The sequence below is a fragment of the Equus przewalskii genome, chromosome 21 (assembly GCF_037783145.1).
Source record: "Equus przewalskii isolate Varuska chromosome 21, EquPr2, whole genome shotgun sequence".
Taxonomy (NCBI): Eukaryota; Metazoa; Chordata; class Mammalia; order Perissodactyla; family Equidae; genus Equus; species Equus przewalskii.
Window position 1 is genome coordinate 22,563,311 of NC_091851.1, and position 26,005 is coordinate 22,589,315.

The 26,005-nt window shown below is 49.1% G+C and overlaps 1 protein-coding gene across 4 annotated transcripts in view; it reads left to right on the forward strand.

Moving 5' to 3' along the window:
* The first annotated feature begins 8,664 nt into the window (after positions 1–8,664).
* HM13 (histocompatibility minor 13) overlaps positions 8,665–26,005 on the forward strand; it is a 40,320-nt gene continuing 22,979 nt past the window's right edge. For 2 of the 4 annotated variants that reach the window (XR_011531056.1, XM_070589057.1), the window contains exons 1-3: positions 8,667–9,003; positions 17,926–18,024; positions 23,562–23,644. Coding sequence is in view for 3 of the 4 variants with exons in the window: in XM_070589057.1 (XP_070445158.1) it covers positions 8,821–9,003; positions 17,926–18,024; positions 23,562–23,644 (365 nt within the window). In the remaining variant the exon portion in view is untranslated. Of the gene's footprint in view, positions 9,004–17,925; positions 18,025–23,561; positions 23,645–26,005 lie in introns of all 4 variants that reach the window. The other 2 variants (XM_070589055.1, XM_070589058.1) reach the window with 2 other exon arrangements.

Genomic DNA, 26,005 nt, shown 5'->3' on the forward strand with positions numbered 1-26,005 from the left:
CTGACCCCTGTAATTCCAATACTGTGGGACACAGCTGTGTGGGATGAGGGACAGCCTGGAGGCAAGAGAAACATGGTGCGCGTCAGAGAAGTATTCATTCATCCACTCATTCAATGACTATTTATTAGATACAACCCAAGCTGTGTGACTTTGGGCAACTTATTTAGTCTCTCTGCACCTCAGATTCCTCACGTGTGAGATGAGGACATTGGAGACGCCTGCCCGATAGGCTGATGTGAGGATCAAATGGGTTAGGTAATGCATGTAAATATTAAGCACAGCGCATGGGAAGTAAGTACTCCGGGAATGTGCACCATCATTATCGTGATGATTATTGAGCACCTACTGTGTGCCTGGCACTCTCTAGACAGGTGGACAGCGTGAAACACTAGTCAACGCTATACACTGTTCTGCCCTCAAGGGGCTCACAGTCTAATGAGGAGACAAACCAAAAAAGAAAATTTCATAAAAGCTGAAATAAGAAAAAACAATGACAAGTTGGTGCATCAGATGTAAATCTTAATTCCCAAAGTCAGATGTGCAAGAAATATTCATTTCTTTATTTTCTCAGAAAACAAATTAAATTCTACTCCTATTCCCGCATCCTTCTGGACTGAAGGGAAATTCCGTCTCCGTCCTGATTGAAGGCTACTCCCCACGGGGGAACAAGGAGGGAAGCCAGGGGGCTCTCCCTGGCGCTGGACCCCAGGAGACCTGGTTGCAGTGCCCAAGCCCTCGACGGCCCCTGAAGTCCAGGAGCCCCTGCTTCCAAGCCGAGCGCGGGGCCTGGGAGTCTTGCTGGAGGCTGGGATCACCGGGCCTGGGGCCAGCTCCCCAGGCTCACTGTCTGTCCATCCGCACAGAGTCTGGCCCTCTTGAGGCACTGCCGAGAAGGGGCAGGAGGCTCCCCTGATCCTGGACTCAATCGACCTCCCTTCCCTTCCCAGCCTCTAAGAGTTCCTTTTCGTCTCTCTCTGTCCTTGCCCTCAGAAGCAACGAGCACACTCTCTGCACCAAGGGTTTGCAAACTCAGAGTCTCCAGGGGCCAAGCAGGTAAGGAAAAAAAGGTGTCAGACTTGGTGACTGGAGATCACGTGCCCCACCTGGAGGGGGCAGCAGAGCTCAGCTCACCAAACTGCTATTAGGCAAGTCACCTAATCACTCTGTGCATGTTTCCTAAACCACCACAAAGAATAATACTTGTCCGTACAACTCAACGTGAGAATGTGCTTTGAACTGCCTGACGTTCACAGCGCCCGTCACATGAAAATGCATGGCTGAGATTGCCAGCTCCTCTAAATATGCAAGAGAAGTCAAATATCCAAAGTGGTGTTTTGAAATTGCTCTATTTTTTAACTTTGGCAACTGAGTGACAACAGTTGTTAAATCTTGGTGAAGGTCATACAAAATGCATCTGTGAGCAGGCCTGAGTCTAGGGAACCACAGCATCTGCTCTGTGATGCCTAAACCTGTAGAAAATGGAAGCCAGAAAGGAAGAAGTCTTGGAGGCAGCTTCTGCTTTGAACCCTGTGACCAAACCCTCCCTAGGCAAGAGATACGGAAGGGAGAGGAGAAAATATTAAAAATACAAATTAGTATATCAGGTTATCCTGGGTGCATAACACATTGCCCATTGAAGTGCTATGTGCTATGAGGATTTTTTTTAAGTAGCTGAAATAAATGATAGGAAAGGCAGTCAGGGAGAGTGGCATTTAAGCTGAGACTCATGAGAAGGAGCTAGCTTAACAAAAAAATCAGGGAGAAAGAAGACCAGGTAGGGAGGGACAGCCTATGCAAAGGGCCTGAGGCAGAAAAGAGCTTGATGCAAAAGAGGAGAGCAGTGATGGATGAGCTGGATATCTTGGCAGGGGCTTATTTTGCTGGTAGGAGAGCCGTTGAAGGGTTTCGAGCAAAGAGATATGAAGTGGAGGGGTCTCCCGGAGATGAATTAGGAAGCTGTTGAAATAGCCCAGGATGGATGACATGGCCTGAATTGGCCAGCAGCCTTGAACCTGGGCAGCCCCAGATTTTTGTTTTTTCTGGATTGGCCTCAAAGTCAAAGACTGCATTTAAGCCTCAGAGTAGATCTGCTGCTTTTGCATAAACCAGGCAGTGGCCTTCCTGTTGCCAGTATCCCTGGGACCATCTTGGACCTCCCCGCACCACCCAGGCCCAATCTGTTAACTAGCCTAGGCTGCCCTCTGCTGGCCAGAGAAGGCACTAGAGCAAGGCGAGCAGCTGCCTCCCGAAGAAACAGAATTTCAGATTGAAAGAGAAAGGTGGAAAGGATGCCTCACCCTCATTAATCCTCCCCGTCTCAGTCAATGGCATCTCTCTTATCCAGTAGCTCAATTCAGAAGCCCAGGACTCAGTCCCTTCTCCTTCCTCACACCCCATCAGGGATTCCTGTCGATTCTATCTTCTGAATAAAATCCTAAATCAGAAATTTCCTAAATATGTCTTAATCACATCCGCTTCTCTCCATCTCCACCATCCCCACCCTAGCCAATGCCACCACCATCTCTTCTTTGGTCTGTGTATTCACTTTTACTCTTGTCCTGACCGATCCATTTCCCCCTCAGCAGCCAGAGTGCTCATGGTACCCTCTGATTCTAAAATCCTTTCTCCTCCGTTTATAGCTCCTCAGACAATTCAGTGTTGAACCAAACAGGGCAATCCCTGATAGACACACAGCTCCACCCACCCAGGGCACTCTGCACGCGTGGAAAACTGAGTGAAGCTGCAGAACAGAGATGCTCACGTCAGAGTCTCACAAACAAGGGCTTGACCGCCCCACCCCTGGGACTCTTCCCTCTCCACGTGGTGTCCCAGCCTCACCCTATCTCACTCGCTCCTCTCCTTCCTCCATCCTCCCCTTCATTTCTGTCTGTCTCATTCTCTCCCTCCTGTTCATTTCCACTGCAAAGCAGATTTGCCGTTTCTGTTTCTTTGGCTCCTGCCAGCCAGGGTTCTTAGGGTGTCACATGCCCCTCAAGGGGATTGTCAAGGTATCTTCCTGTACTATGCGTATCTACAACTCCCTCCCTGGGAACAATAACAGGGCCAGGACAATAACATTTTCACCCTGAGTCCAGTCCTCCCTTGGTATCTGCAGGGGATTGGTTCCAGCCCCCACCCCACGCGGGTACCAAAATCTGCGGATGTTCAAGTCCCTTATGTAAAATGGCATAGTATTCACATTACCTACACATATCCTCCTGTATACTTTGAATCATCTCTAGATTACCTAGAAGACCTAATACAATGTAAATAGTTCTTATACTGAATTGTTTAGGCAATGACAAGAAAAAAGCCTGAACATGTTCAGTACAGGTGCAACCAAAGTAGGTCTTTCCGTCCGTGGTTGGTGGAATCTGCAGCTGCAGAACTTGTGGATACGGAGGGGAGGACCAACCGACTGTACCTACATTGTGATGCTAACATTATATGACTCTAACATTCCATCATTCCAACGTCCTATGGCTTGGCCCATGATAACAGAAATCCTCACTGACCCCAGACTGAGACCATGTAATGGAAGCCTCACCCACCCCAGAGGCCTTTTGACAGTAGAGCTAGATGCCCTGACCATGCTGAGCCAAGGAGGTTCAGGAACCCACGTTCCTGAGGCAAATGCTAATGTGTTAACTCAGCTCTTGGGGGCTGCCATTTGTAGCACACAGGTTTGCTGTGAAAGAGAGTAAAGATAGTGTGCAGAGAAAAGCAGAGAGGAGATGCAGAGAGAGGATCCTAGCAACACAGATGCCCTGGTTTCCGGTGGTAACCGAGGCCCAGTGCTGTCCCTGCGTGTCCTGTTCAGGCGTTGGCTGTTCACCTCTTCCTTGAGGTTCGAGAGCCTATACTTTCCCACCTTCGCCTAAAATGCTTCCAGCTGGGCTTCCAGGCCTTGCAAACCAAGGAACCCTGACCCACTCTCAGAAGGGCACTTGCTATTCCCTTTGCAAATCCAGCCTCTGCGCCCAACCCAGCAAAGAACAAAGGGAACTCTGAAATGACAACACTTCCTTAAAGTCTTCAAAGACCTTTTCTTTTCTTTTTGGAATCTCAGGAGCAGAGGGATGAATTCATCATACCCGTTCCTTCATGGTAGACCATCACACTGTAATCCACAAAGCCCCTGTTTTATTTTACTTATGTACATATTTTTTTGTTCTAACCCCCAGTTCCCACTCTCATTCCCATCCCTCTACAGGGAACAATTCTAATGTGCTTGATATGTATTCTTTAATATGTAAATACCCTTGCAATGTTTGCTATGTGATACGTACTTCTAATTTACATAAATCATATCACACAATTTTCTTAATGCTCAGCTCTACGTTTTAAAGGTCTGCACGTGTTGATGAGGGTTAGGGCGGTTGCAAGGGATGCAATTGGTGCCACACCCAGATCCCCTTTACCAGACAGTGTGGCTCGACCCCCAGCTGTTGTGAGTATTGGCTGAAAGCTACTCACAGCTGCCGCCTTCTCTGGAGAATTGCTCCTGGTCAAACAGGAGCCAGCCAGCCAGGGAAACTACCCCTCACCCGCTGACTCCTAGACTATGGTCAATGAATGACAGATACAGGGGGACAAGAGGCCTTAGCCTCAAGGCAGGAACAACTCTGTGGTGCAGTTTGTGCCCCAGAGGTCCCATTGTGGTCACAGTGAAGCAAGTCTCTGGCTGAGGGCCCATCCTCATTTAGCCTTTTTCTTTAAAAGGAAGATTAGCCCTGAGCTAACATCTGCTGCCAGTCCTTCTCTTTTTGCTGAGGAAGACTGGCCCTGAGCTAACATCTGTGCCCATCTTCTTCTACTTTATATGTGGGATGCCTGCCACAGCATGGCTTGACAACCAGTGCATAGGTCCACATCTGGGATCCGAACCGGCAGACCCTGAGCCACCGAGGCGGAACATGTGGACTTAAACGCTGCACCACCGGGCCAGCCCCCTCACTTAGCCTTTTATCTCCTGCCTTCCTTCATTCTCTTCCTCCTAAGGACACTCTTTCCCAACATCACTTGAACAAGAATCCTATTTCAGGCTCTGCTTCTAGAAAACTTGACCTGTGATAGTGACCATACGTTATCATCCAAACTGGCACACTTTTGAGAGTGCAAGAGGTTCTATTAATAATTAGGCCAGGACCAGGGATATATACCCATGACTGTCCTGCCCAAACCAGAATGCAGCTTTCCCGTAGCTGAGCATGCCCTTGGATTGTTTCTTCTTGTTGCTGCCTGGTATCCCATAGTATACATACAGCACATTGTTTCAATCTGTTCCCCAATGACATGCACCTAGGTTTGCTCTAACTTCCAGCTACCAAAAAAAAAAAAGACACTGCAGGAAAATCGTTGGAACTGTCTCCTAATAGACCTGTGCAGGAATTTCTCTCAGATTATGGAGCTGAAAACACAATCCACAGGAGCGGTTTTGGCCTCCAAAAATATTTTCCCAAATCAGGAGTCCAACCCTAATGCAAGGTGGGATGAGGGCACAGAAAGTGTTTCTTTTATCTTAGTAAAACCCCTGTGGCCCTTACTGCCGGCTCTGCCATGCTATAAATACAGGAGTTCCCTGAGCAGGTGACATTTGACTCCAGCACTGAGGGATGAGTAGGGTTAACCAGGATGTGGAGTAAGCCAAAGAAGGTTGGGAGGAAGGAACAATAATTTCACTTATTCATATACAAATATTTATTGAGCACTTATATTTGAAGGCTCTGTGAGCTCAGCAGATAATAAGAACAGTAAACATTCATACAGAGTTTTACTACTTTCTTGCCCATCTCTCACAAGGATCAGGAACGCAGGATCACCTGGCCCTCTAGGGGAAGCGTCTCCCTCCTACGAATAAGCAGGCTCTCCCACACCAGCAGTTCTCGAACTCAAGGTGCATGTGGATCACCTAGGGACCCACGAGTTCTGGGGCGGAGCCTGGGATTCTGCATTTCTTCCCGGTTCCCAGGTGATGCTCATGGTGCTAGTCTGGAGACCACACCTTGACTGGCAAGGTCCTACAGAACCACAATACCGTTATCACACCCAAACAATCCGTGTTCAAATTTCCCCACTTGTCTGAACATTTTCTTTATAGCCTTTTAAAAAATGTGATCCAGGAGCCAACTGAGGATGACACATTACATTTGGATTTCACCTCTCTTCGGTCTCCTTTCATCTACAACCATCCCCGTGGATTTTTTTTTCTTCTATGGCACCAACATTTTGGAAGAATCCAGGCTAGTTGTCTTGTAGAATATGCCACAATCTGTATTTTTCTGACTTTTCCTGACATTTCCTCATGAGCAGACGCGGGTTAAACATGTATAGCAAGAAGACTACACAGGTGATGTGTCCCCCACGTTGCATGACAGATTGTCATTTTGTCCCATCCCACTTGGCAATGGTAAGTTTGATCATTTGGTTAAGGGAGTGTCCAGGTCACTCCACTGTAAAGGAACATTTTTCCTTTTATAATTAATAAGTAATCTGTGGGGTAACACTTTAAGACTGTGTGAATATCTTGTCCCTCAACAATCTTTCTCCCAATAGTTTTAGCATCCATTGATGATCCTTGCTTGTTATTTTCAGAACTATTTAAGCATGTAGCGGTATGTGCAAGTGTGTGTGTGTGTGAGCATATATGAGAAAAAAATTGGAAAATCTGAAATCCATTCACAGTGACAGTAATAGATAAAGAGGGGGATTAGGGTTGCATCTTTCTTTGGAACAAATATTGGTCATTTAACTACCCCTGGCTCTAAACAGGCTCCATTCTTGACCTCAGCTCAGATCTCCTCTGGGAAAGTAACCCCATACAGGAGGCTTCAGCAGGTAAAGCCTCAGGGCACCTACTCTCAGACTGTCTCCCTGTCTCAGAGGATATCAAGACAGGTAGGCTCCAAGCCAGAAATCCAACCCTCCAGAAGCCTGACAGGAGCTTTCTGAACTTGGGTCAACCCCTCAGTTCCATGGGTCATATTCACAATCTCCCACTCTGCGGTGTAAAGGGAGATGGCCAGACCTGCCCCAGGACAAACTAAATTAAGTGCTCAGCCTAGTGGGAAGCGGGAAGTGTCTCCAATTTCCAATCACATGCTCTCAAATACGGAGGCTCAGAGCCACGAGGCCCAGTTGCTGGGCAAATCCTGTAGCCTGAATTATTGATGGATGAGTTCATCAGGCACTCTGCCTTCACCCATCCACTCAGGGCCTGTCCAGCTTACTGAAAAACAGAGCCTGAAACTGTACACCATCTGCCCAGGACTAAGTTACTCTGGTCCAAACTCTTTAGCCTTCTGTGTAGCTGGAACGTTGGAAAGATCAGAGGCTTTGAAGTCCTACAGACCTAAGTTCAAGTCTATCCTCTTCCACCGCCAACTATGTGACCTGAGCTGGCTAGTTTACCTCTGTGAGGCTCAGTTTCTTCATCTGTAAAATGGGACTAATTATCCCTTACTAGTGTTATTTGGATCAAAGAAAACACACAAAGTTACTAGGACCATGCCTGGCATGTGCTAGGCAAACAACTCTGTTATTCAAACTTTTATAGTCCGACTCCTTGCCTTTGTCTCTCCTCAACATGAACCCCATGCTCCAACCCCACCTCACCACCTGCCAAGCTTGGACCAGGACATGTGATATTACACCATCTGCATCGTTTATCAGCTTATTGCCTCTCAGCTCTAAGTCCACTCTTTTTGCTGTGCTAATGGAGCTGGGCCTTGTAAATATTTCTCCTTCGCAACTGACATATGTTAAGCCTTTTCAGTAGAATCTGCAAGAGGGACTGGAGGAGAATGGCTCTTCCCTTCCTGGCCCAGGTGGCTCATTTGCTGAGTTCCTGGAGAGCATGCTTTTTTCTCCACTACTTGGCCCAAAGTTTCTCGAGTGCTGGGTGCCTGCAGGGTGCAATTTCCTCCAGTTTATCTACCACATACTTTCTCTAGCTCTTAACTAGGGCAGCAGTAGCATAGCCAGGAGCCCCAGATAACGTGGGCCTTCACTCAAATCCAGGTCACTGCTACCCACATCCTCACCCCTGGACACATACGCTGGGAGCCCCACAGGACTGGATGTCTACAGAGTCAGCCACCTGACCTTCATCCTCTGAAACTGGTCGGAACCACGCTGGCCCAAGTCATATGCAGATGTGCACTAGGTTCCTAGCGAGGGAGGTCTCTCTAAATTATTTAGTTCCATTAACGTGGTATGTAACACATTACACACTAACATCTTATAGAGTTTATATTTTATTTGTTCATTTTATTTGTCTTCCAAACACCCCACCTCCAACCATAATAAAATGTAAGCTTCGTGAGGGCAGGGACAGACTTTTGAAGGTATTGTTCGCCTCATTGTCCCCAGAGCCCAGCACAGTGCCTGGCATATAATGGGACACTCAATAAATATTTAATGAGTGAAGGAACAGTTGAATATTGGATGAATGCATGCATGAATTAACAAATTCTTAGTTATTAGGATGAGGATATATGGGGAGTGGGACAGCCTGGGATTGAGGAGATCAATTGGGACTGGGGAATGGGGTCCTCAGGTCTCCCTCGGGGCGGTCCAGTGTTTCTTTCCCGACCGGTAGCAAGTTGCTTAGCAACCGACCGCCCAGCCCTCCGCTACCGCTAGAGGGCGCGCGGGCGGGGAGACGTGAACGCGCACGCGTGCGCGACGCGGCCGGCGAAGGAGGCACGTCACTTCCTGTTTCTTTAGGGGAACGTGGCTTTCGCTGCAGCGCCTGTCTTCCCTTCCCTGTGACTGCTGCAGTGGCCGGAGCGGGAGTCGGACCCCGAGCGCAGCCTCGCCATGGACTCGGCCCTCAGCGACCCGCATAACGGCAGCGCCGAGGCCGGCGGCCCGGCCAACGGCAAGACGCGGCCGCCTTCCACGCCCGAGGGCATCGCGCTGGCCTACGGCAGCCTGCTGCTCATGGCGCTGCTGCCCATCTTCTTCGGCGCCCTGCGCTCCGTGCGCTGCGCCCGCGGCAAGGTAGGGTCAGCGGCAAAACCGGGCGCTTTCCACCTCCCACCCGGGACCCGGCTGACACGGACCCTCCCCCGCCCGCCCTAGACGGGACAAACACCTCCTCTCCCCGGACACTGATCCTTCCCATCCTGATCACTACCACTTCCCCACCCTGGGCCCACATCCCTGGCCTTAGGTACCCCGGGATCTGGGCACCGACCCGCATACCGGGTACGGACACCTCCCTCAAATAAGGACTGGTTTCTACCCCCACTCAGACCCTGACACATCCCTCTCTGTGTGCATCATGCTGGGAACTCTCAACCGCCGCTCACACTGCTGTTCCGGAACCAATTGTTCTGAGCCTACTGGACCCAGCCACACTAGCCCCACTTTCTGCTCTCCCTGCTCATCCCATCTGGAACAGTCCCCCCAGTCCTGGGCTCTGGGTCACCCCTGATCAGACCTGATGGGGCATTGGGCCTGACAACTCCTGAATGGTACAGTCTCATGTCATTCCTCAGAGAGGAACCCTGCCTCACCCTACCCCAGGGCAAATTCTAGCATGTGGGCCCATCCCTAGACTCTGACGATTGTCCAACTGGAATCTGTGACCCACCGTGTGCTCTCTTAAACCCCCAGATGAGGCCCTTGCCCCACCTGAAAAAAATTAACTCAGAAATAGAGCCCCAGCTCAGGCCTCAGTTTTTTGCATAACTTTTTGGAACCAGTTCCAGTCAGCCAGCCCCTCAGAACCTGGCACCTTGGTGCCTCTCTTTTTAACCAGGCATAGGCCCCGTATTTTGCTGGTTTCCTCTCTGACTACCACCCAGCCTTGGCCCTGTCCTAGCCTAAGCCCAGACTCTTCCTAACCCTTAACTCTGTTCCCACCCCAGACCTTGACCCTACCTCAAAGTAGCTTTTCTCCTTATGCCCCTGAGACAGTCCCTCCACCAAATTGAGCTTACCCGCTGAGTAACTGAGCTGCTGTTGGCCTCTCTTTCAAGACTGGGCCAGACCTCATCCCTGGCCCTCCTCAGCATCTCTCCCATTGGATGCCCAAGAGGACCCCAGCACCTTCCACCTCCTGACTTCCTCCCTCCATGCTTCTTCCTTTTATTAAGCCTCTCTAGCCCATTGTACCCATGGCTTCTCACTTCCTGGCACCCTTTTTCCTCCTCCACAACCTCCTGATCTGCAGCTCCCTGCTGCTCCTCCCCCACCCAAACCTGAAGTCGAACCTAAGCGGAAGCTGTCTTACCCAAAGAGGACAGGCCCACAGAGCAGCTGCCACTTTTGAAACTATTCAAACCCAGGTGCCCAAAACATTACCCAACTTGATCTGTGGCTGAGGCCTGCCGCCTTCCTTCCCCAAGATCAAACTCGCTGCTGGCTCCCTCTGTGGTCAGACACAAACGGGAGTAGGCAGGCAGGGCATCGGTGACCCCATTTGCCTTTCTATTCTGCCCCTTCTAAGCAGAGTTCAAGTGGTCTTCAGCCTCCCTACCCTGCTTTCGGGCAGACACTTGGTGCAGGGAGAAGTTCTGAAATAGACCAGGGCAAAGGAGGTGAAGGGCAGCGTGGCATGTGCTAGGCAGCTTGATCAGAGGGACCCCAAAACTGAATAATTCTCCTGGCACCTTCTGTACACGGATCACTAATGTCTTCAGAGAACACATTCCAGACAGCATAATTTCCTGAACCTCAGCCATTGTCCAGAGTCAGGGGATGCAGCAAAGATGAGTGCGTCAGAGTCCTGTCGCCAAGGAGTTTAGGTATCTGGACGAAGGAGGGATAACTGGATGTGTGATTCTAACACAAGTGGTGCTGCAGGTTTAGAAAGATTGAGCTCTCCTGGGCGGGGCAGGGCAGCTTGGTGCTTGCGGTGGGCTTGAGCCTTGACAGAGGTAGCATTTCAGCCAGAAGGCCTTCTAGATAGAGGAAGGCAGGCAAGCAGAGGTATGAGGCAGTTCAGGAGATGGCAGAAGGCCTGGTGTGGCTGGAGCAGAGGGTGTGGGGAGAAGAGAGCTTTAGATCTGCTGCAGCCTCTCAGCCCCTCCCCCCGGCGTCTCCTGCAGGCCAGGGGGGCTGCAAGACTGTACGTGAAATTGCGAATGGCCTGACCCTTAGTGGCCTCCCACTGTCAACAACCAGGATGTCCTAAAGGTTACAAAGCCTTCACCCTCTTTGATTCTCATGGCAACTGAGTGTGGCCAGCAGAGCCAGTTTTATTATCCCCACTGTACGGGGAACGAAACTAAGGGTCAAAGAAATCCCTCTGCCAATGAGGGGCAGAACCAGGTGTCCTAATCCTGGGCTCTTGGCTTGGTAGAGGTGCCCCTAAAGACACTCACAAGTGGCATTTTGGCCTAGGGAAAGGACAGGCCAGACAACTCTCTTTTTCTACCCTGAGTTATGTTTCCCTGGTCACTGGGCAAGGAGAGAGAGAAGTTAGTGTGGGGGCCCAGGAGTTTTGATTCCCTACCAGTGTTAGACCCCAAAGGCAGCTGAGAGAGGGCGTGTGAGAACAGAATTCTCTCTCTGGGGCCGAGTAGTCCATAATAGGCAGGGCGAATTGTGAAATTGTGGGGAGGAGAAGGCGGAGCATCCAGGAGTGTGTGGGGAGGAGCAGTCTTGCGCAGTGCTCCTCCTCGTCTGAGACCTGTGTTCCCAGAAGGGAACAGATCCCAGCCCGAGCAATAGCTGCCCTGCAGGCTGCTTCAGAGGGCCTTGGCCTGTAACTCAGAGGAGCACCTCAGCCAACTGGACTGGGCTCCTGTTCTCTGCCAGCACTGGGCTGGGTACCAGGGATGCTGGAACAAAAAAGCCCAAGCCCTGCCCTCACAGAGCTCAGTCACCAAGGAGAAACAGATGTGTGACCAGCCAACTAAACTGAATTCTGATCCACCTCCTAGAGGAGGCAGCCACTGTCTGTGCGTGGGTCGGGGGGAATGCTACAGGCAGGGCAGGAAGAGAGGGAGGCATGGGACCACTAGGTGTGTTCAGGGAGGCAGTGAGTAGTGTGACGTGAGCCCTGCATGGGGGCTTGGGTGCAGTGACAAGAGGATGCTCGGGAGCCTGCAGCCTTTCTGAGGTATGGCATCCTGAAGGCAGCACAGCACTTCGTCTTCATAGTTACAAATGACTACACACTTGCACTTGTAAAAGATTCAAGCAAGGCAGAAACATGAAGGAAAAGCCTTGTCGGTACCACTTCCTGGAAGTAACCCAGTTAGCTGTTTGGTGTGTAATCTTCCAGAATTTTTCTGTGTGTATACAAACATTATGTGTGTGCCTGTGTGTATATACATGTGTAAGTTTACTTTTAAAAGAATGAGATTTTTGCAGCACATATTGCTCTGCAACTTGACTTTTTGGTGTTGTTTAAGACTATGTCTTGGTCCTTTTCCTATGTCAGTACATGTAGACCTGCCTCTTTGGTTTGTGGAGGGGAGGGGTGATGATGCATGCCTATGGTCTAGAATCCCAAAAGTACAGAGGGATGCACACGGAAACTCTCCCTGCCACCCCACAGCTGCCCAGTTTCTCTCCCCAGAGGCAGCCCCTGTTATATGTTTCTTGGAGAGATTCGGTGCCGTTATAAATAAGCATATGCTTTCCCCCATTTTTGCTATATAACTGTTATAATTCATTATATATATGTGTATGTGTGTATTAGTGTGTGTGTGTATATATACACACTCTCTTTTGCACCTCGCTTTTTTCACCAAATAGATTAGTACATAGGAGTGGTCGTGGTCTTCTTTAACAGCTGTATGGTGTCCCATCTGTACCCCACAGTGTTTAGAGCGGTGGTTCTCAGAGTGTAATCCCTGGATGAGCAGCGGTAGCAGCATCCCCTGGGAACTTATTAGAAATGCACATTCTGGCTGGCCCAGTGGCCGAGTGGTTGGGTTCGCGCACTCCACTTCGGCGGCCCAGGGTTTCTCCGGTTCGGATCCTGGGTGCGGACATGGCACCGCTCGTCAGGCCACGCTGAGGCAGCGTCCCACATGGCACAACCAGTGGCACTCACAACTAGAATGTATAACTATGTACTGGGGGCTTTGGGGAAAAGAAGGGAAAAAAAAGAAGATTGGCAACAGTTGTTAGCTCAGGTGCCAATCTTTTAAAAAAAATGAAAAGAAAAGAAATATACATTCTGGATCAGAAACTCGAAGTGGGCCCAGCAGTCTGTTTTCACAAGGCCTCATGGCCACTCTGATACACACTCAAATGTGAGAACCCCTGACTTCGAGTCCTCCACTGGTCTTTTAGACTGGCATCAGTCTCAGGCTATTACACCTGCTGAAATTAATCTCCTTATACATTTGTTATTTCACACTTGTCTGTGTATTTGTCAGATAAATTCCTCAAAACTGATTTGCCATGTCAAAGGCTGTGTGCATGTTTGATTTAGGTAGATTTGACCAAATTATCCACCGCAGAGGCAGTATCAGCTTGCGCTCACAGCAGTGACCTCGGCTCCTGTGTAACGGCTGCCGAGCAGTGCATTCCCCAGAGGGTTTTGAGCAGGTGTATGATGCAGGCGGGTCTAGGCTTCAAAACCAGCTCCTGGCGGGGTAGGCAGTAGGTGGGAGGCAGAGTGGGAAGGATGCTGGTGAGGTGGGTGGTTGTGAGACTGCAGTGGGGCCAAAGGATTGAAGTGGGGATTAGTTCAGGAAATGCTCAGGAGCTAGAATCGTGGGGAGGCGACTTAGTAAAAGTGGTGGTAAGGAGAGGAGAGCCTGGGGTCCCCAGCTGGAGTGACAGAGTAACGGAATGGTCCACGAATTCCAGATCCTTTCGAGGGCATGGCCTGGAAGCAGTGCTCCCAGAGCTCGAGCCGAGCCAATGGCTGGCAGCCGGGCATCTGTCTGCCCTCGCTGCTTTTGCTTCCGCCCTGATAACCGAATATGCAGAATGTCGCTGGAAGTTAAATTTATTTCTGCTATTTGTGTCAGCTTTTCCCCCCACTCTCTAATTATGTTTTGTGTTCCAGGAGCTATTGCATTTGCATACGAGCATCTCGTTAAATCATCCAGATTGACTCAATAGACAAGCCTAACAATTTTTAGTATTTTTGTAACTATGAAGATTAACTGTTTTATTGCCTTCAGGATTCTGTTCCTCAGAAAGGTCGCAGGCTCACTGAGCATCTTGTCACAACTTTCCGACAGAAATTTCCAGATAGGAAAGGTAGAAGTCGTCTAGGGAGTAGTGGCCAAGAGTTTGGGCTCTGAAACCAGACTGCCTGAGTTGAAATCCTGGCTCTGCCATTCACCGGCTGTGTGACCATAAGCAAGTTACTTCAGCTCTCTGAGCCTGAGTTTCCTCATCTGTCAAATGGAGTTATTAAAAGTACTTGCTTCATGGGGGTTTTGTGAGGATGAAATCACGTAAAGCACATAGAACAGTGCTTGGCACCTAGAAAGCTCTCAGTAAATGTTATCCTTACCACTGTTATTGTCAGATTTCCGGTCTCCCATTCTGACTCAGCATTGCAGCATGAGATATTTATAACAGTCACCCACAGAGGAGGCCAGATTCCTCTGTGTGGTGGAGCATCTGTCCAACCTTGCTTTGCCATCATATAGTATTAAGCCTCTTCCCGCCCAGGATACTGGACTCAATTGAAAGGAATATGTGGAAATGAGCCATAACGTGGGTTTGTAGGTGACGCCAGAGCCCCACGTATACTTTCACTCCTGTGTGCTCTGCACCTGCAGGTCCCTCTGCCTGGTAAGCGCTTCCCTTCCCTGTACTCACAGCAAACTCTTCAGCTCAGTCCGTGTTTATCTGGCTCCTGCCACATACCACACCCTGTGCTTGACCTGCAGCGCCTTGCTCGAGTGGCATCTGCTCTGACCACCTCTGACCCTCCCCTTCTTCCCTCCAGAAGTGCTGTCCTGTCTCCTTCCTCATGATTCCCTCGTACATAATAATAACACAAATAGTTTATTACAACTTCAGTGAAGTGTTCATGGCACAACACTGAGTGCTTCCCATGGAAAAACCACAGAATCCTGACAACTCATTTGACAGCAAGGAAATCGAGGCTGTGAGACAGAAAATAACTTTCCCGAGGTGCCAGCGTAGGGCAGAAGCAGAGCCAGGAGCCAGGCTGGGCTTTCCGATGGCAGAGCCCTCTCGCAACGGTCGGGTGCTCATACTGTGTGTTGCCCCAGTGTACGTGTGTCTACTGTGTCACGTGTCACACTGGCTTGTAATATTCTGTTTACATGTCGAGGTCTTGGCCTACCTGCCTGAACTCTTCGAGGTCAGGAGATTTAATTTATAATTTACATATATATGTTATATATACTGTATTACGCATGTTATTATATAATATATATATTGTAGCATATGTTATTTGTAATTTATTTTTGTGCCCACGCTACTGCCACATGAGAATTATCTTGAATTTGTGCAGTAGGGCACAAGGAACTTGCCCAAGCTCCATAACGCGCTGCCGCCCGAGGCAGAAACCAGGGGCTGGGAGAGAAGAGGGAAGGAAGAGAACCCTGCCTCCCAGTGTCCGTGTTGCTGGCCCGCCCCGCCCCCACCTCCAGAGCTGCCTCTGGCACTCGAGGGACACAGTGCCTGCGCCACCTCCGCCCTGGTGTGTTGGGGCTTGGTTACTGGCCTCTCCCTGATACGCACAGCTCCTGGTGCGGTCACGGTACTTCACCAGCCTCCTTCGAATCCCATGTCTCATTTGATTTAAGCCTCTTGGCCCTTGGAGATGTAAGTAAAGCTAGAGATTATCATCCTGTTTGACAGATGAGTAAACCGAGGCTCAAAAAGCAAATGATCTGCCTCCGTCACCCAGCAAGCCCTTAACAGAGCATTGAGTACCTTGGATTCACTTTATATGCATCCCTTTGCGTACGTGTGAATTATGTCTGTAGGAAACGTTCTCGGGTGGAATTGCTGGTCAAAGGGTCTGTGCATTTGTGCTTTGACATGTATTGCCGGAGAGCTCTCTGCAGGAAGACGGATTTACCTCCTGCCAGCACTGTGGGTCAGTGCCTGTTTCCCCACGGCCATGCCAGCTCAGAGGGTTATCAAACACATGGATTTTTGCCATTCTAGTAGATGAAAAGTGGAATCTCAGTGTACTTTAATTTGAGCTTCTCCCATTAAGAGTGAGGCTGAACAGGTCTTCCCATGGTTAAGAGCCACTGGTAGTTCCTGGTCTGTGATTCTTCATATCCTTGGGCATGTGCAATTTATGATTTGGTGCATCCTGCCAAGTTGCCCTCCCCAAAAGGCTGGACCAGTCTGTACTCAAACAGACGGTGTATACGCATCCCAATCCTCACGTCTCCATCTCCTGGTGATCATTTTATGGGCTCACTGCCCTGTGCCCCCATCTCCGTCTCCTTCTGCAGTCTTCCACCCTGGGGCACAAGGCCTCCCTGAGCCAAAATCTGCCCTCCTGGCAGCTTCCCCCTTAGCTTGTTTTGTCCTATTGGTTTTTAAGAGGCAGCTGCGAGCCAGAATGTTAGAGAGACTCTGCAGCTGAACGTGATCCCTTGTCCCGGGGATGCTCGTGCCTTATTCACAGGATGGACGTGGTGATGCTGGAATCTCAGGCACTGTGATGAGACTGTGGGTCTTGTGGAGAGCACTTCCCTTTGGCATGAGCAGAAATCCAACCCGGCATTGCTAGAACTTTTGGTAGCTGTGATATAAATTGAATTAGACATACAAAATGCAGTGGGAATTGCAGTTGGGGAAATCTGGAAACACTCCATGGCAGTGACATTTGCCGCATCCTCAAGGACTGAGGATTTTGCCTAGCAGAGAGAGGGCGTGGAGAGCATCATGATCCAGAGAGCTTTGGGCTCTGTTTTTTTAAATATAAATTTAAACCAGAATTGAGCCAGCCCTCATGGCCTAGCAGTTAAAGTTCAGCACACTCGGTGTCAGCAGCCCGGGTTCTGTTTCCAGGCATGGAACCACACCACTAGTCTGTCAGTAGCCATGCTGTGGCAGCAGCTCACGTAGAAGAACCAGAAGGACTTACAACTAGAATATACAGTTATGTATTGGGGCTGTGGGGCGTGAAAAAGAGAGAGGAAGATTGGCAACAGATGTTAGCCCAGGGCGAAACTTTCCCAGGAAAAAAGCAAAGTAAAGAAACAAGCAAAATTAATAAAAACTTAAGCCAGAGTTACACTACTATTGATGGATTTTCATTTGAAAGTCTTTTGGCATGAATTCTATGAAACTAATATAATTCCTGTGTTGCATTGTAACTCCACTTCCAGTTTTTTCCACTTTATAATATTGAAATTATTTTGATTACGTTCAGTTGTTTTTCATGTAAATATTTATCCTCTGTGATTAACCAGATCACATTCTGCCAGCTATCGCATCTGCCATTGTAAATGTCATTGTAGCTTTTGCTCTTACCAGATTCAGTTTTCCCACTCACATTTCTTAAATTTAAGCTTTGTCAAGATTCGCTTCTCTTTGCAGTTGGTGTCTGCCCATGTGTAGTGTCAGCCATTGTCAGTTTTGTTTGTTCTTGGTTTGTTTCCACTCAGTATTCATTACCTTCTAGAGCAAAGATTAATCCTATTTACATCTTAGCTGATCCATAAGAAAATTGGAAGTAATTCTCGTGAAGTCCAGGACCACTCTGTGGTCACCAGTTTCCAGGGTTTTTCTTCCAGTTGTCACATGCGGTAACTGCCTCTGCTACAGCTATCCTCCCCAGATATGCCATGTGCGCTGTGTCCTCCCTGGACTGTCCCCGTCCAGAGGGAGCAGCCCTGAGTTAGGCAAAGTCGGGAACCCCTGAGGCAGCTAAGCGAACAAGGATGCAGAAGGGGAAGGAGATGAATGAGCTCTTGGTGCATCAAACTCTCGCTGCATCCAGTCCCCGGAGGCAGGACCGTGCCCCCTGCTCAGTAGGCACCTTTCTTCTCTCTCCAGAACGCGTCCGACATGCCTGAGACCATCACCAGCCGGGACGCCGCGCGCTTCCCCATCGTCGCCAGCTGCGCACTCTTGGGGCTCTACCTCTTTTTCAAAGTAAGTCCTTTCCACCTGTTGTGTCACTTCACTTAAATAACTTTGTTTTCTTTTGTTTTATTTTTCCCATCACAGGAGACATGCATGTTCATTTATAGAAGTTAAAGAGCAGGAAAAAAATAATCCTAATTCATCCCTAGACCCACTACCCAGAGACCACCACTGCTGGTGTTTGGGATTCCTCCCCACCACTCTTTATCTCTTGTCTCCATGTAGCTTTTTGTTTTGTTTTCGTGGCACCAGTTTGGTTTCATTGTACCATTTACGTGGGGATGGGGTATAGCTTGTGTCTCAGACATACCTCTGCCATACTAATTGCTTTTTTTTTTTTTAATTTATTGAGGTTTATTTTCCCAATAAAAGTTACACAGACTCAGTGTTGAAAACCTGGAAAACACAGAAAAGTAAAAAGGGAAAAACAGCAGTCATCCAAAACCCCACTACCAGAGACAGTCACAGATTCCCTTTTGAGGTGTGTCCTTCCACTGTTTCTTCCCGTGCATGGTTTCTCCGTAGCTGTGACCACGTGGTGTATTCAGTTTTGTAGCTGCTTTTTCACTTCACATTAATACATCATAAGCATTTTTTCATGTTACTGTAAACTCTCCTTAAACTTTTTTTTTAAATATAATGTGTGATTTTCTGATGATAAAAGTAATATATGCAAAAAACTTGAAAGGGAAAGAAAAACTTAAAGGGAAAAACACAGATAATCACTGTTAGCATTTTGGCATATCTCCTTTTAATAAGCATATTTTTAACATAATCATATTGTAACTATAGTGTTGCTTTTTTTTTTTTTTGGTGAGGAAGATTAGCGCTGAGCCAACATCTGTTACCAATCTTCCTTTATTTTATAAGTGGGATGCCACCACAGCATAGCTTAATGAGCAGTGAGCAGGTTGCACCCAGGATCCGAACCCGCGAACCCTGGGCCGCCAAAGCAGAGCGCACGAACTTAACCACTACACCACCAGCCCGACCCCTATAGTGTTGCATCTTTTTATTTATTTTCTTTAACAGTACATCACAAGCACTTTTTTCCTGGTCACTGAAAATTCCTCAAGGATGACTTTTAATTTACATTTTAAAAATATAAGTACAGGGCCAGCCCTGTGGCACAGCGGTTAAGTGCACACATTCTACTTCAGCAGACCGGGGTTCGCTGGTTCAGATCCGGGGTGCGGACATGGCACCGCTTGTCACACCGTGCTGTGGTAGGCGTCCCACATGTAAAGTAGAGGAAGATGGGCACGGATGTTAGCTCAGGGCCAGTCTTCCTCAGCAAAAAGAGGAGGATTGGCAGCAGTTAGCTCAGGGCTAATCTTCCTCTTCAAAAAAAAAATATATATATATAAGCACATAGTTAAAACAAGTTTTCAACCTAGGGAAGGTGCAAATGAGCCATAATCCTCTCCAGTATAGTTTCTATGAGTCTTTCTATTATACATAGATCTTTGTTTATGTTAAAATTTAAAAACAAATATATGTATCACACAAATAGTTCTTACCATGGAGATATTTTTGTATCAACAGTCAAATCCAGCTTTTCTTTTTTGACAGGTGCTCATGGTTCTGCTTTAGAGATGTGCCCCTGAGGGGTACATAGTGGTGGGGTATTACAGCACTGCCGCCATGACCATCTTTGGGCACGTATCTTGGCGTGTGCACATGTTTTCAGGTATATCTGCCGTAGGATTACCAGGTCAGATAGCATCTCCACTTGTAATTTGGACAGATGGTGCCAAATCTCTCCAAAAAGATTGTGTCGATTTACATTCCCTCTAACAGAGTGTCCAGACCCCTGTTCTCTCACCTGCATTGGGTAGCCTCAAAATTCTTTATTTTTACCAGTCTGCGAATGAGTCAAAAACATAATTTTTAATGCCTGTTTCCTGTGCCATCACTTCCCCATTGTTGAATCAGAACCACTCTTTTTAATGGTTTCAGGATATCCCCACAAGCAGATACCCATGGTTGACTTACAGCATCTCCCTCACTTTGAACAGAAAAAATCATCCTGATTTTTACTGTTATAAATAAGAGTGCATCAAATAACATTAAGAATTCACTTTATTTTTTCTTTTTTCCCTGGACCCCTGGTGAAGAGTGGAATGTATTAGACACTTTGGTTCATAGCACACCATCATCAGTCCATGCCTCCCCTTGTTACTTTCTCCCCCGTCACCCCTAATACCCACCTCCATTGCCCACCTCCATTTCCCTCTCTGCCAGAAGCACCTGCTCTAATGCGTTTATGTCCTTAGATGCGTCTCCTTATAAAATATACAGTGTTAGTGTATCTGTGTGTATTGAGTGAGTCTAGTTTCCGTAAATAGAACTGTGCAGTACGTGGCCCTGTGTTTGGTCTTCCTCTCCTCTGTACTGCTGAGATTTCTCTGTGGCTCTTAACATCTAGCCCATCGCCTCTGACTTGGCTTTTGACAGATGTTTCTCAAGTCTCCTCTGTGCTAAAAGTGCTAGGAATACACACCCAGGCCCTTGGCTCAAGACCTTCTTATATTTTAGTATTTAGCATTCTCTCCTTAGCCAAGATTCCCCAGAAAGGAATTTCTGGCAACAGAGGGTGTGAACATTTTTATTTAAGGCACTGGATGCCTGTTGCTCGGCCTGTCCTCCTCTCCAGGCAGGTAAGCCCCAGCCTGCCTTGTGCCAGAGGACACAGCACACCACTTCACCATGTCTCTAGATTGTCCACATTGAGAGTTCTGAAAGGTGCTGCCTGGGCCACACGGCCACCAGGTTCCTCCGAACTCCAGACCCACAGCTGATTGGTCGGTTTGCTTAACTGTGGCTCTCACTCAGCTCCTTTCCTCCTCTCCTCCTGGGCAGGGCACTGCAGTTTGTAGCGTTGCTCAAAATCACAAAATTTACTTTATCCCACCTCATTAAAAACTGATTGCTTTGAGGCAGCTTCTACAAATTAAATCCAACAGCATAAGAAAAATAAAGGAAGAAATAAGAATGAAGGAGAAAATTAAAATAGGCTAAAATAATGAAGCTTTGGGTAAGGACCAGACCCAGACCCCATGTTCTAAACTCTGAAGACTTGTACACTTGCCAGAAGTGGCTCTGACTTTCTAGCAGTTAAAGCACAAAGAAAGAGAGACTTGCTGCACAATTCCTAGTCCGCTTAGTCAAGCCACCAGAAGCTCAAAGATGCAGCCAGGGAGAAATTTTTCCCAAAGGCCCACATTAAAAGAACACTGTGAGAGGGGTACCACATCTTCAGAAGTAAAGCGCAGTCCACAAGCCTGTGTTCCCAGGTATTTTTCTTATGCATTCACATTATAGGCCACTGACTTGCTCATCTGCTCAATCATTCTACAAACATTTATTGAGTGTCTGCTATGCACCAGGTCCTGTGCTGTGTGCTGGGGACACCGGAGTGAGAAAAACAGCCGATCCATCCCTACCCTCAAGGAGCATCTTGTTAAGTGGTAGAGACAGACACCCATCAAATAATCACATAGATAAATATGAACTTAGAGTCCTAGGAAGTGCTGTGAAGGCAAGGTCTGTAGCACCAGGAAAGCACAGAAGAAGCAGCCTAGACTGACCCCCTGCGCCTGCCCAAGCCCCTGAGATCAGCATTTCCTTCCATCTCGCTGCTCAGCCAGAGACCCCAGGAACCCTCCTGGGACGCCTGCCACAGCACGGCCTGATAAGCAGTGCAGAGGTCGGCGCCTGCTCCTTTCAGCCCTCGTAGCCAGCCCCTCAGCACGTCCTGCATCTCCACTTCCAGAACAGAGCCAGAGCCTGACCACTGCTCGTCACTTGGCACCATCCTCCCTCCTCTGGATTATGCAGTGCCCTCCTCACAGGGCTGTCTGCTTCCACTTTTGCCCTGTGGCGTCTGTCTTCCACACAGCAGCAGAAGGATCCTCTCAGGCCATCAGATTGCCTCACAGCCTGGCCCTCAGCTTTCCAGTACCCAGCTGTCTCACCCAGATGAACCTATTGCCTGTTTCTTGGCACCACAGAGTCTGTCTCTGTCTTACACTCCCCGCCTCATCTACTGACTCTCCCTGTTCTCCCTCAGCTCCAGCCTCGTATCCCTCTTCCCGGCACACATCAGCATGCACCTGCCTCAGGACCTTTACACTCACCCTTCCCCCTGCCTCAGATGGTCTTCCCCCAATGTCCTCACAGCTGCTCCCTTCCTGCGTGAAGAGTTCTGCTCCTGAGTGAGTGAGTGTCCTCCTGCCCATCAGGAGCCTCTCCCCCTCTCTCTGTCTCCTTGCCCTCCTTTGCTTTTCTCCCCAGCACCACCTGACAATGCATTGCATATTTGGTTTTTTTGAGATCCTTTCTCCCTCACTGGCACATGATCTCCATGAGGGCGGGCACTCTTCTGCCTTGTTCCCAGCTGTATCCCCAGAGTTTGGCACAATGCACTGCACATAGTAGGCAGGCAGTAAACCTGGGCAGTGTTCGTGAGGGGGTGGCGTGTCAAGGAAAGCTGCTCTGCGCTGAGAGCTGAAGGACGAGGAAGGTGGCCCAGGTGGAGAGGGGAGAGATGCCGGGCAGCAGAGAGCATGCGCACGTCTGCCTGTGGGCAGGGGTGGGGCACAGACGAGGCCCCACGGAAAGGCCACTGTGGCCACAGCCTGTGAACGAGAGCAAGCATGGCGTGAGCTGTGGCTAAGGAGGTCTGCAGGGGTCACCATGGGGGCCTGAGCGGCCAGCCTGAGGATGTGGCCTTGAGCTTGTGAGATGGAGGGAAGCCGCGTGATCAGACAGGCGTGCAGACAGGTTCCTGAGCAGCCCTGCTTGACAGTGGCCTGTGTCCCTGTGCCCCACATGACAGCACGTTGTTCCCTCCCAGTTGGAGACCCTCTCAGTAACAAATTCAGAAGATGATGCAGTGAACATGGAGCAATGTGGCATAGCCTTCCCAAAGTCCAGAATTGACAACCTGTGACAGTTGGCTTTGGAGCACTGTGAAAGAACATTCCTCAGTTTCACCCAACGATGATAAGACCAAGAAGCAGCTGTGAGGAGCTGCTGTCCTAACCTTCAGCCGTCACCGTGGGAGGAGTTGTCCAGAGGAGCGTGATGTGGAGAATGGAGCAGGGCGCAGATGACTTGTGACCAGCGTACTCAGGGCCTTGGTGGCCGCTGTAGGGGCCTCCCTAGATTTCTGAGCAAGAAGGAAGCTTGTCAGAGTGCGTTCTGAGGTTCAGATGGCTCTCTTGGGCTCTGAACTTCAGACTCCGCTCCCTTATGATTCCCGTGCAGGACTCTGGGCACAAACATAATATCGCCCATCTCCAGGTGTTGGAGCCACCAAGCCAAACCTACAGACTCCTTTAGGAGCTGCGTCTGAGGTTCCTTCCCTTTTTTCCACAGCCACAGAAACTGGAAGGTCCCTAGTACTGTCTGAGATTCTTCCTGACACCATTCCCCAGCTCAAGGGGGATGAGACCAACCCTCAGAAGAGAAGTGGGGACTCCAGTTTCCTTGGAGCCACCAGCAAGCCTGACTTCCTGTTTCTCTTTGTATTTCTGCCTCAGATATTCTCCCAGGAGTACATCAACCTCTTGCTGTCCATGTATTTCTTCGTGCTGGGAATCCTGGCCCTGTCCCACACCATCAGGTCAGAAGGCATCTCTGCAACGTTTGAAGCAGCTCTCTCGGGAGCCAGGACAGGGTCTTGGATGAGAACATGACCTTTGGCGTCATTCAGAGCCAGGTTTGAATCCTGGCTGTAAAACCCAAGGGAATCTTTCCCCGGTGTCACGCTGTGGGTGACCTAGAACGAAAACCATACCCTCTCTGGGCCACAGTTTCCTTACAAGAAGTGATAGGAGTATCCGACTGGAAAGTTATCTGCGAACAGCAGTGTCATTATTACCCATCTCAGTACTGAGATAAGTCATGCCAGTGTGCCCTGCTAGGTGCCGTAGCCTGCCGCGCCGAGCACTAGGCAAGGCTTCTCACACGCGGGCTTGCTTCATGAGAGACGGGCGGTAGAGTGAGAGGTGAGGGTGCAGGCTCTGGAATTTGACTACCTGACTTTGAATCCACACTCGGCCACTTAATAGCCCTGTGACTTTGGGCCAGTTACTTAATCTCTCTGGTCTCAATTTCATCACCTGAATGTGGAGGAAAATGACAGTACCTTCCTTGTGGGTCCTAGGGAAAGCTTTCAGCACGGTGCATGGCACTGAGTGTGTTCAGTGACTGTTAACTGTTGCTGTTTTCGTTGTTGCTGTTATTGCATTAACCTGCCAGATAACCTTATAAGGTTAACTTTTGCTTTTAATCTAGTTTTACATTCGGAAACTGAAGCTCAGAGAGGTTAAGAAATTTGCTAGGATCACACTGCCGATAAGCAGCAAAGCCAAGATTCAGACCCAGGTCTATGTGGCCCCAGAGCCCATCCTCTTCCCACCGCCCCCCCTGCTCAGATTGCCACATGTTCTGTCAGTTTAGTGGGGACAAAGAGTCTAGGCTTGTGATGCTCAGGCGGGGCTGCTGTTGGTGCTTTGGACAGACCAGTTCTCTATGCATTGTAAACGTTTGAGATCCTTAGCCCTGCTTACCAAATGGGACTTGTGCCCCCAGCCCATCCCTTACCTTACAGTGACAGAAGCATCCCAGCCTACTTCCATCTGGCCCCTTGAGGCGGGTCAGCCTCAGGCTGAGAACCCCTGACGGACCATGAGGCAGCCAGCAGACCAGGGAAAGTTCCCGGAAGGAAGGAATACAACTTGAACAGAGCTTTGAAGAGGAGGAAACCTGGAAGAGGCACGAAGGAGGGAGAGGCCAGGCCAGGAGCTGGGAGGTCTGTGCATGCTGAGGGCACAGTCGAGATCCTCCCAGAGCAGTCAGAGAGAAAGCTAGAGAGAAAGAGCAGGGTCTGCTCACAGATAGACCGGAAAGCCACCTGCTCTCGTCATGCTGGCGGGACATGGTAGTCAAGAGTGTGGGCTCGAGAGGCAGGCAGCCCTGGACCCAAGGCCTGGCTCTGCTGCTCTGTACTTTATGTAGTTACTCAAGCTCTCTGAGCATCAGTGTCCAGCAATAAAGAGGAGATACTGTGAGCGCCTCCTTGCGGGGGTGTGGACAGGATCAAATGAGCCACGTCTGTAACCCGTCTAGAGCACAGTGTCGTGAGTTGAGTGGCTGGCCCGAGGTCACACAGCTGGGACTTGAACTCTGGTCTTTCGACTGAGTTCAGTGTTGTATTCAACTACGGCCACCCTTCACTCACAAAATCTTGTTCTGGTCACCTTGGGAGAATTCTAATCCAGCCCCCCATCCTAAAAAATGAAGACCCAGAGAACTTGAGTGACGTGAACTTGGCAGACCCCGTCGCCCTTCATCGAAGGACAGACCTCTCCTTTCCTGATGGAACCAGGGTGGGGTGAGTTGGGCAGTCACTTCCAGACACTGGCCTCTCCTTTTCCATGGTGATTAGGAACCCCCCAACTCTAGCCCATCCCACCCCAGCATGTATGAGGGGCTTGAGACCCCCTACTCCTCCCCACAGCCCAGCCCCCACCTCAGAGCAGGAGAACCCCATATATTTTGAACATGTCAGGCCACTGTTAGGCCATGTACCGAGGAATTGATAATTTCAACAACCCTGCAAGAGAAGCGAGATCTCCATCCAGCTGCCCAAGCAGGGTGTTTTGAACCTGCATCATTTTGACACCAAAGACTTTTTTTTCCTTTTAGAACAGTAACTGAGGAACATTGTCCCAAATTTCTCGTGGATTAGCCGAGAAACAGTTGTCTGTCTTTTAACAATTCATTATTTTTACTGACAGAAATTATCAACAGAAAACAGAACCAACGACAACCAAAACTGCACGTGGTAAAATTCATTAATGACTAAAAATTACCAGAAGAATCACTTTCTTGATAAAGTTTAGAGCATGAAATTTGACCTGGGGAGATTAGACCTTATAAAAATAATGGATGCCCATGGGCAGAAGGGGTCCTCACCCTA